A 10,571-nucleotide genomic window follows, 5' to 3' on the forward strand; every position below is an offset into this window, starting at 1 on the left:
CTCATGATACTTTCAGTTAGTGTGTGCAGTGAATGGTCAGCACTTCACTCTGGCTTTGCTTCAGTCAAGAGCATGATGAGTTTCAGAATATGTTTGGTTTACCTGCTCGGGTTCTGTCTAATATTTTCTGAGGATCACAGTGGATTCTGCTTGGACACTGGTGAGTTTGATTCATTTAATTTCTTCCCTTCCCTTTTTTAAATTTTTTTTTACAACTTGACAACATTGAGCTGAATTTTGTGGCAGTTTGGCAGCCGAGCATCAGTCATCTGAAGGCTGTCAATGACAAACAAAGCCTCTTGGTGACCTGGCTGGTAAAACACAGTGGCTTTGTGGGCAACATTTACGAGATCCAGATCAGCCGCACTGAAAACCACACCATTATTTACAATGTGAGTACTGAAGGTTTTGCAGTCTTGATTTCATACTGTTTAAAGACTGTATATAGTAACATCTCAGTAATTTTATGGTATTGATTATGCTACTTTTACTATGGTGATGTTATACATAACCACAACTTCCTGTAAAGTCCATGTCCCTGTTTTTGTTAATCTAGATAAATATTAGTTTATTTTCCATGGATTCAAATGAATATACATGGGCATGGACTTCTGATCTGCCTCTGGAGTGTGTCAGTCACTCAGTCAGGATTCGACATTTCAGTAATCAGTCTGTCCCGAGTCCCTGGAGCAACTGGGTAACCAACAATGGTGAGACGGTGATACTCTACTCTGAATCTCAATTACCAGCCTACATGAGTAAAACTAACAATTACACAGAAAACAGGTCAGGCTCTTGTATGCACAGTTTTACTGATAAGATCATGACATCAAATAAGCATTAGTTTCGGTTCTCTCGGCAAGAGTGAGTCCCCATTCTTTTTATCTTCCCTTTCACCAATCTTAACATCAGTGTTTCTCAACTTTTGCAGTCATTGCAAATGTCTGTTGCAATGCACATCGTGCTCAAAGCCTGGCCATAATAGACTTGCCTAGAATCTTGTACTGAGGGGTGATGTAAAGGAGAATTAGTTGACCCTAACCTACCAGGTATTGAGACTGTACAATGACTCTGCTCTGTGACCTGCAGGAGTCCAGCCAAAGGATAAGACCGAGTTGTTCCCCTACCGACGGGTGCTGAGAGAGGGCACCAGTGCTGTGTTCTGCTGTGTTCCCCCAAGAGGAGTCAATATTACCAGCATTACCCTCAATGACAACAAATCTTATCTTATCAACATTGGAGCCAGAGTCAAAGCTCTTAAAGTAGATAACCTGACTATTCCAAAGCGTCAAATCAAAGTTCTTTCACTCATTTGCACTGATTCAACAGGCAAGCAGAGTTATGCCGGGAACTACGTCAGTTGTAAGTTGAAATTATTATTTCCATTTACTTTCTTTGAACATTATTTATCTAAAGGGCTTTTATATATATGTATGTGTGTGTGTGCTTTAGTTCCTCCCCAGAAGCCAAGAAACCTCAGCTGTGCAACCTCAGACATGACAACTGTCACTTGCACCTGGGATCCAGGCAGAAAACGAGACCAGTTCGATCGCAACGTGCAAACACGCACTCTCCACATAGAGTAAGAGCACACATTACCAAACATAGATGGCAGTGTATTGTAAATACTGGTGCATTATTTACAGCATGTATACTTTGAGAAATATACTTCCAGGTCCCTCTCTGATGCTGCTATGTGTACCCCAGCAGTACAACATACGTTACTCACACAATGAAGTTTAATAGTAAAGATTTCTTCAAAACAGCATGTATGTTTAATTCATGTGGAGCTGCCTATGTGTTCTTCAAACCAGACTATAAAAGTATACTGTACTCAGTTGGACAACTCTCTAACTAAACAAGGTTACATGGCGAAAAGGGTTGTTTGTTCTTCCCAAGCAGACATTTACTACAGGTGCTTTGTTGTTGAAATGACAGGAACTCAGACCAGGCTCCCATCCAATGTGAGCAGTCGTCTTGTACTTTCTCGGCCATCCCACAGTTGGAAGAATACAACATCAGTGTGCTGGTGAAGGACCAGCTGGGAGAGGAGACAGAAAGCTACAGCTTCAACATCTCTGACAGAGGTCAGAGGTCACGCAAACATTCAAACAGAATATGGAATACACAGTATATGTTGCTTCTATTTACTTTGGATTGTGTTTATGAACACTAAAGAATAAAATATGTGTTTCTGATAATGCTGTGTTTTTAGCAAATGTGGGGATTTCATGTGTTTGTTGCTGTTAGTGATTCCTGCTGTGGAGTGGGGCAGAGTGAGCCCTGGGGTGACAGATACCACCTTGTCCTGGATCGTACAGGCAAACTTAACTCAGCTGAACCTCCTCTGTCAGGTCACTACAGACCCAGGCAGCACCACTGAGGTGACTTTAATATGGTTTAACAAAAACATTCATACTGCAGAACTGAAAGATGGATAATTAATGCATGTTTTTATTTAACCTCTCATCTGTCTGTCTGTGTAACAGATGAACTGTAATAGTGTGAGTGGGCTCTGCAAAGTCAAACTGGAACTGCTTCCCAACACCCGCTACTCAACCAGGGTACGCTGCTCTGTCAATGGCAGGCTCTGGGGAGAATGGACACAGCTGAGATTTTTCACAACCTGTGAGTGTTATCAGGATAGTATGGTGTATACAGGGTGTGGTCAAGTCCATTTTCAGTGTGGTTTGAGTTAAGACTCAACAAAGACAAATTAAATCAGGAAATAAATTACCCTTTAACATTCATGAATCCATGGCTTCATGGTTTCAATCTCCAACTTTGCCAATAGAACAACCAGAAAAGTTAATTTTCCTTCCACAATTCATTTTCTTTCTTCATATATACTTTATTTTAACAAGCAAGTAAGTCACAAAGTTTGTTCAAAACCAGACTCTAATAGACTACTGAAAGTACAACAGTCTTACAACGAGTATACTGGTTCTGCTATTGGATGATCTCCCATGCCTGTGTTTCCTTAAACAAATCACCTTCACATGCTTTCCTCAGGTCCATTGGTGACCTTGGATGTATGGAGGAGAATAAAGCAGCTATCTGACCCAAACAGTCGCCAAGTTACTCTATTATGGTCTCTAGTAAGACTCATCTGTTTTCCTTCAAATGTTTTATTTTGACAAAAATATTGAACCTCTCACTTTTCCCAACTTTCATATGTACCTTTGTTCTCAGCATGTTCCTGACTCTGCAGCCACAGTGAACATACAAGGTTACATAGTTCAGTGGTCACAGGAAGCCCAAAACTGGACCGAGTGGAGGGACAGTGGACAAACCCAGGCAGAGGTCTCCATAGGTCCAGGACAGTATGAGTTTACTGTCCAGGCTGTTCTCCACATTGACTCCACCCTCTCCGCTCACATCACCATCCCAAAGAGCGATGGAGGTGAGCAACACGTGGAATCAGCTTAGATTCTCTTTATGTCTGTGATTGTACATTTCACACCTTTTTTTTCTCACAGCAACTCTAAAATATTAAGCTTACTTTCCTGGAAATACCATTTCTTCTAACAACAACAGACAGCTGTGTCTATCTCTATATTAGCTGGATGTCTCAAAATTTTACAATTTTTGCAAAATGTAGTGGACGTTTCGATTTTAGTGGTGGATTTCTGCCATTAGATGATCATCATGCATTTCGTGGAACAGGGTGATGAAGAATTGTTCAGTTTTTGCTTTCTGAATTCACCTTTACAATTACTTTTTGCAGCACAGTCTGAATTATGTGTCTCTGTCTAGAAAACCTCCCAGTAGAGAAGCGGTTGAACAACAGCACACCTGCTGGTTTTAGTCTGTCCTGGGATCAGCTGGACACTGCCACCTGTGGCTATACTGTGGAGTGGTGCATTCTGGGACATGCAGTGCCTTGCACTCTGCACTGGATGAAGATTGCAAAAGGAAACAACACATTGTTTCTACCTGCTAGTAAGTGTTGTTGTTTTTCTTTAGTGGTCACTGTAAATGCATCCCTTAAATCTTGCCATTTACTGTCATACACCTTTATGTTGTAGGAAACTTCAAAGAAGGTTGCAGGTATACATTTAATATCTATGGCTGCATGGAAAATGGACACAGACTCCTGGAGATACAGACTGGATACTCACAGGAGCTCAGTGAGTGTTATTACTGATTAACCAGTTGTACTGAAAATGTGTGTGTTTGTGTTCTTGTATTTATGTACATCTAACAGCAGTATTTATTGATGAGGTTAATAAGTTGTTTTGCTGGTCTCCTAGGCACATAGTAGAGGGGCTGCCTTAACAGACTGACCAGGGAGACACACTGCAAGACAGATTAGGTCTTGAGCACATAGTTAAAAATGAAACTTTGAATAAGGTGTGACAGGTTAACTTCTGACACAGGATGTCTTCATCAGAGGCTCGAATTAGAACCTCCTCCAGATGTCATCTATATGCAAGACACCATCTTGCGTATAGATGACAGAGACAAAAAGGAAATGCAAATTATATCCAGTTACTGTGTTCTGTGAACAGAACACCAGGTACAATTTTATAAAAGTTAACCACAAACCACCACACCAGTGGAAAAAGAAGATAGAGCTTTTGCTGAAGCAATGCAGGTGTCAGATAAGAAAGTCCCTGTAGGCTCATATCAGTTGGAGAATGTCTATTGCTTTAGTTCTAATTGATTTTATCTGTCTTCCTTCCTCAAAACCGCCCTCTGTACCTCAGCATCTCTACAGTCCCCGAATCTGGTTGAACCTGTTCAGAGTACTTCATCATCTGTGACACTGGAGTGGCATTACAGTGAGGATGATCCGGCTCATCCAGCGTTCATTACTGGTTACCTGGTTATGGTGCAGAAAGTAGGATCTGATATGCCCCAAGGTCATGCTGCAAGTGAGCGCAGAGGAAAAGCTTCCGGTCTTACTTCTTGTTCTCCTTCTCTGTTAAAAGACAAAACATGCTAAATATAATAATAATTATATAGGTCAATGGGAGCATTCTCAGATAAATACCAATTTAAGTCACTTTTACGTACATTACAGTGAAACAAGGCATTTATAATCTTGTGTACATCTAGATCTGTTCAATGTGTCGGTGGCAGACCCTCGGAGGAAGTCTGTGACCATAGAGGGTCTGCAGCAAAACCAAGAGTATACATTGTCAGTGAGTGCTCTCACTAAGGAGGGGCCTGGACAACCTGCCAGTATCACCATCAGGACCAGAACCAACTGTGAGCTCCAGAGATACAACAATTCAACAATATCAGTCACTTTTACTATTGTTTCTCTCAGAATTATGACTTAAAGTTCTAAAGGTCTAGTGCAATTTTAGGGCTTGAAATGTACACAATGATTATGTAAGCTGCTCATCCTCTGTTTCCTCTGCTAGACTCTGCTCACGTGGCCAAGATACTGATTCCCATCTTGTTGCTGCTGGGCTGCACCATTCTCCTGTGGCCTCAAAGAGGAAAGTGAGTAACTTCATGTGTAAATCTTGGCTTAAACATTAATTCCTGCAGGAGACAACCTAGAGCTTCTCTCTCTTCCATCTTCTGTTTGGTTCTGTTTCTTCTCCAGGGCGAAGAATAGGCTGAAGAAAATATTTGTTTATCCTGCTGGTATGAACATCCAAATTCCTGAGTTAGACAGTTTCCTGCAAGAGGTATGGACTAACCCAACAAATATTCAGATCATGCACAGATGAATACAGAGATAATACATTTAACATATAATACAGAGAGAGCATGGAAATATTACTATAAGTATAACTGTTACACTGCACTCTACAGCGCAAACTACACAGCCCCTGTTTTGTTTTATATATTCAGGTGGTACTTTTTACTTTTTACTTAAAATTTCCCTAATCATCACACAGAAATGCTGTATAGGCAAATTAGATACAGTAACAGAATTTCCTCTGTGTGTGTGTGTGTGTTTGTCTTTGACTGAAAGTAAACAGTCATCACCTAGAGTGAACCAGATATCAAAGTAAATCCACGTAGTCATGCACACACACCATTTTATGTACATTGGTCCCACAGATATAGCCCCCTATAACCCCTCCTTCTCCTTCTTTATCTAAACTCATGTTAAACTGCCTCAGGTTTATATTATTCTAATCCTGCTTGTTTTTACAGACCAGTGAGAAGCTGCAGTCTCAGAATGTGGAGTGCAGCTGCTGTGACATTGAGATCCTGAATACCAGCGTTCCTCTGAATGAAACATCCACAGTGAACGATCCTGAACCCATAAACACACTGACCTCTTCTGGTTCCCAGTCTTCTCCTTCTGCCTGTCTGTCACTCTCCTGTGTGCCACTCCAAGCAGAGTACTGCCCGCAGTCAGTGACTGCCCTTCAGCAAACAGTCTGCATAACAAACAAGACTTATTTTTACACAGTAAAGGACGATTTGTGCGACTTGAGGCACAAGAAGTCATGATCAGTGAAATCAATGAACCCTCTGGGAGTCTGCAGGAATCATGTAGTGTTACATATGACTATATGTCAACTGATGCTTCATAGTTTAAAGTCGAAGACCAAGCCCAAGACTTCTTAGTCATATGCTTCATGTATCCCTTTCAAGAGTGTAAACAGTTGCACTGTTCACATAATGTGGATCTGCGACTATCTTTTTCTTTTTTGGGGAGGGGGCTTTTCTTCCCTTTAATCAATAGTGACAGGACAGGGGGGAGAGAGAGGGGATGACATGCAACAAAGGGCCACAGGTAGGGGTCCAGCCCATGGCCGCTGCAGCAAGGACACAGCCTTGATACATGGGGCGCCAGCTCTACCAGGTGAGCTACCAGGGCGCCCCTCTGCGGCTTTCTAATGTAAATATGTTGAGGTTTTGTATTTACCCCACATTTTAACATGCTATGTGCACATATGATTTGATTGGAAATATGTATCTTGCAGAGTTCATCATAACATATTGTGTGTAGAGCAGAAAACACACAGCAGATCTAAGCAATCTAAAGAGTATTTTAAACAACTCACAACTCACTGTAAACTGGGAAGCAGCTAGAGATGTTATCTACAGGATGCAACTGGTAGTGTTGATGATATAGTTGTTACTTGCATGGCATTATCAAATATATATTTAGTATTTTTGAAAATCAAAAATGAATTTTGAATGAGGTTGTAGGGGTATATATGTATGAGTTACATAATATAAAGTTTTTACTGTCAAACATCAAAACATGCATTTGTTATAACTGATAATGTAATTTTATATGCAGTGAATTTATCTAGTGTGCTGTTGCACTGTGCATTCCAGGGTTCACAATTTACGTTTTAGTCATTTTAAAGGCATCTAGGGGAGTGAGTGAGGTGTGCAGCTTCAGTCTAGGAGCACACAGAACCGGTTTATAGCAGGAAATTTGTTTCCTAAATGACTGCGTGTTACCATATCTTATCTGATATCCAAAAATAGCACTGCTGTGTGTCCTCTTGGTTTTACTCTAGGTAGAAATCTAACTCAGAATAAAGAATCACACTGATTTTAATGATTTAGACAAAGTTTTCATCAACTATGTCATCTGTTGGACAAGCAATATCACAACAAGCTGTTTTAAGTATTAAAGAGGTTTTTGCTGGTTATGTATTATGTAATTTACTGACTAATGCAAGTTTAAGCCTATATATAAGCAATGTTTTCTTAAACTGCAAAAATGTCCCATGTTTTTACTCTGTAAATAAATAAAAACCTCAAGGTTGAGAACATCACCTACCGATCATTCAAATTAATAAATAAATAATTAGCTATTCAGCCTTTCACTGTAATCAACATATATCTCAATGTTTTGAAAACTACAAATGCATTTAGTTTCCTGAAAATCAAAGATATGACTGGATTGCAGAGTTCAAATGATTTGTAACTCATTTACAATTTTGACTCTCAACAGTAACAGGATCTCACCCGCATACATTCCCTGCTCATTACTTAGTTCAGTTGACTCCACTGTGTGTCTTCTGTAAGTTGCAGAACTGGTTCTAAAAAAACAGTGTCAGACCTCTGCTGTGGCTGTGACAGAGTCAGCTACTAAAGTGTCAGGTAACAAATAGCTGCTCAGTGGCTGCTGACTGTGTCCATTTATGTAGGATATGTCCATCTAGCTCAAGTGACCATATTCATATATGTCATGTCTTTTCTTGTGTTGACCACATAGATTCTGGGATTCAGCTGCTTGTGAACCTGAATCTGACCTGATCTGTTAAGTGCTTTGTTTCCAGATAAATCCATCCAGAGTATTTCTTTCCTCATTCCATTATTATGTTCAGTTAGAAATACACCATGAAACAAAAGAAAAACGAATGAGTCTCATTTAAAGTTCTATATCATTTATTTATATTCACAGTCCACTAAATGTAAAAAATATAAGTCACAGTTTATAATAGAGAGTATAAGGTCATACAGTAGTAACAACATCCTGAGCAAAGTGAATAGACTGTGGATTTCATTCTAAATTTCCACAGTAAATGCTATTTAGAGACTAAAGTACAGAGGTGTTTAGTTGATTGTCCTGAACCTCCTGGCAGCTTTAGGAGTTTTCCCCACAAAATCTTTAAGAAACAAGAACAGATTAAAATGGATGTAAATTGAACCAACTGAGATCATTATGTAATTTCAATAAGAAATACTATGCCAGAAGAGAGGACATGTTTCAAATGCAACTGTCCATTTGGTGAAGGTACAAACCATGCAAAATCTACATATACTAAATACACCACAATCTCTCTTCCTCTTTCTCTCTCTCTTTTTTACAAACACGTACACACAGTTGTTTGGTCACTGGAGTGAAATGTGGCCTGAGCCGCCTCGTCCCTCAGTAGTGCAGAGTTCACAGGAAAGAACTGAAAAAAAGCAGCACACTCTGACCTGCCAAAAAACAAAATTCACATCAACATGAAGCTTTGAGTCAACCAGGAAACAGACGGAAACAGGTGACACATCCACTCAGTTGAGTCACTTTTTTTTGTGGTTTGATCTTTGGATCTATTAGGAGGATCTTCAGCAGTCGCTCTTCTCTGCCTGCATGGGAGCAAAGTCTGCTCTCAGATTTTAGGCTGCACCTTTAAGATCCAAAATGACTCGCTGAACAGACGCCAGTCCTCACACAGAAGTCCTCTGATGTACTCTTACCCTCACCTTGCTGTGCTTTCTAAAAGAGAGAGGGATGAGAGTGTTTACATGACAACCGCAGTAAAACAATAACAAACTTTAATATGAAGTGGAAAAAGTGCCGATCGTGTGAGGTGATTTGTCTTTCTTTGATGAGCTGGGATACAAAGTTCAGACTTGTGACACTAGAAGGCAAGTGAACAAATGGCAGTTTTCAAGATTGCTGTGTCAACAAAATCAAATTGTAGCTCCAGCAAAATCAAGTTAGGGCTTGTGTCTGTTCTTTACCGTTGTGGTGGTGACACCATGCACTTCCAGAGGACAGCGTAGAGAGCAAGTAAAAAGGCAATGAACACTGTGGCCGCTATTGCACCTAAAAGCATACATACACATGTTTATTTGCACATGTTAAAACACAACTACACATATGCTCATAGTTGCATGCAAGTGTAGCACCATTCACTGTACGTTGTATCTTCTGCAGGGAGTATTGCAGAAATAATTTGTTTACCTTAGACAAAAAACAAACAAAGAAGACTTTGTGTGATTATTCATGCTTCTCATTTTTCTATCCATTGTCACTGTTCTTATATATTTAAAATAAATTCCTCATTCCGCAAGAAAAACATAATATTTTCAGTGCTTTGGGTATTTCTCCCTTCCATCTTTCAGAGCTCTGCAGACTTCAATTCTACATGCATATTATTGCTGACTATTGCTGAGACTTGAGGAATTTCACTACCACTTCCAAAAAACTTTCATACACAGAATTTTATCCTGACCAGCAATGAGCTGTGTGTCAAAACAGAACAGTAGACGACTGAACCTCAAAAAAGTGCACAGTTGAGATTGTGTTATATGATTGTTTATAAGTAATAAACTCCTTCAAACTTTACATTTTCAGGTTCAACCACTGGAATTGCTGCTCCTAGTTCGGTCACACATCAGCTTGCTTTATCAGTGAAATACTTCCTATACGTGTTGATAGTAGAGCTGCAACAATTAACCGACTAATCAATTAATCATTAGGTATTTTTTCACGCAAAAATGACAGAAAATGCTGTTTTCAGCCTCTCAAACATGGAGATTTCCTGCTTGTCTTTTAAATCATGTTAATCTGAATATCTTTACATTTAATGACATCACTGTAGACATTGAGAAACTAAAAATAATCGTTAAATTAATGGATAATGAAAATGATTGTTAGTTGCAGCCCTAATTGATAGGGACACATCTATTGTCTATACCTTCCCCTAGCAAACAAAGGAAGGAAAACATTGTGGACCCAGGGTCACCAAAGTGCAGAAGCTCTCTAGTAGAAGGTTCAAATGATAGCAGAGAGCAGACCTGGGAAGTCACAAAACACTTTGTATACAACTGCACACAGAGAAGTGTGTGTTGTAGAAGTGTTATATTTCTGACTGTGTATGAAAAAAACTACCACAACTGACTATTTTTGGAAAATC

The 10,571-nt window shown here is 39.7% G+C and overlaps 2 protein-coding genes across 2 annotated transcripts in view; one reads left to right on the forward strand and one right to left on the reverse strand.

Moving 5' to 3' along the window:
• Positions 1 to 55: 55 nt before the first annotated feature.
• On the forward strand, positions 56 to 7,685 carry osmr (oncostatin M receptor). Its single transcript, XM_035658598.1, has 17 exons — positions 56 to 160; positions 247 to 392; positions 557 to 710; positions 1,090 to 1,362; positions 1,453 to 1,582; positions 1,939 to 2,087; positions 2,251 to 2,384; positions 2,490 to 2,628; positions 3,013 to 3,098; positions 3,193 to 3,403; positions 3,757 to 3,942; positions 4,029 to 4,130; positions 4,710 to 4,877; positions 5,062 to 5,214; positions 5,373 to 5,454; positions 5,561 to 5,645; positions 6,121 to 7,685. The coding sequence occupies exons 1-17, from the start codon at positions 73 to 75 to the stop codon at positions 6,421 to 6,423; spliced, it is 2,589 nt and encodes an 862-aa protein (XP_035514491.1). The 5' UTR covers positions 56 to 72; the 3' UTR covers positions 6,424 to 7,685.
• A 622-nt stretch (positions 7,686 to 8,307) lies between these two features.
• The window catches only part of sb:cb288, a 3,997-nt gene continuing 1,733 nt past the window's right edge, over positions 8,308 to 10,571 (reverse strand). Inside the window, exons 4-5 of the mRNA XM_035657702.1 lie at positions 9,394 to 9,478; positions 8,308 to 9,145 (exon numbers count right to left, since the gene is read on the reverse strand). Of these exons, the coding sequence (XP_035513595.1) occupies positions 9,097 to 9,145; positions 9,394 to 9,478 (134 nt within the window). The 3' untranslated portion in view covers positions 8,308 to 9,096. The remainder of the gene's footprint in view (positions 9,146 to 9,393; positions 9,479 to 10,571) is intronic.

Source organism: Morone saxatilis, unplaced genomic scaffold (assembly GCF_004916995.1).
Source record: "Morone saxatilis isolate NCDOM2014 unplaced genomic scaffold, NCSU_SB_2.0 Contig16, whole genome shotgun sequence".
NCBI classification, from domain to species: domain Eukaryota; kingdom Metazoa; phylum Chordata; class Actinopteri; family Moronidae; genus Morone; species Morone saxatilis.

Excerpts from the sequence above, each read along its gene's own strand:
- osmr (XM_035658598.1), top strand. The coding sequence starts at position 73 with ATGATGAGTTTCAGAATATGTTTGGTTTACCTGCTCGGGTTCTGTCTA. Across the intron at positions 2,629-3,012 it reads GCTGAGATTTTTCACAACCT|GTCCATTGGTGACCTTGGAT; the intron begins GTGAGTGTTATC and ends TGCTTTCCTCAG. Across the intron at positions 4,131-4,709 it reads TGGATACTCACAGGAGCTCA|CATCTCTACAGTCCCCGAAT; the intron begins GTGAGTGTTATT and ends TCTGTACCTCAG.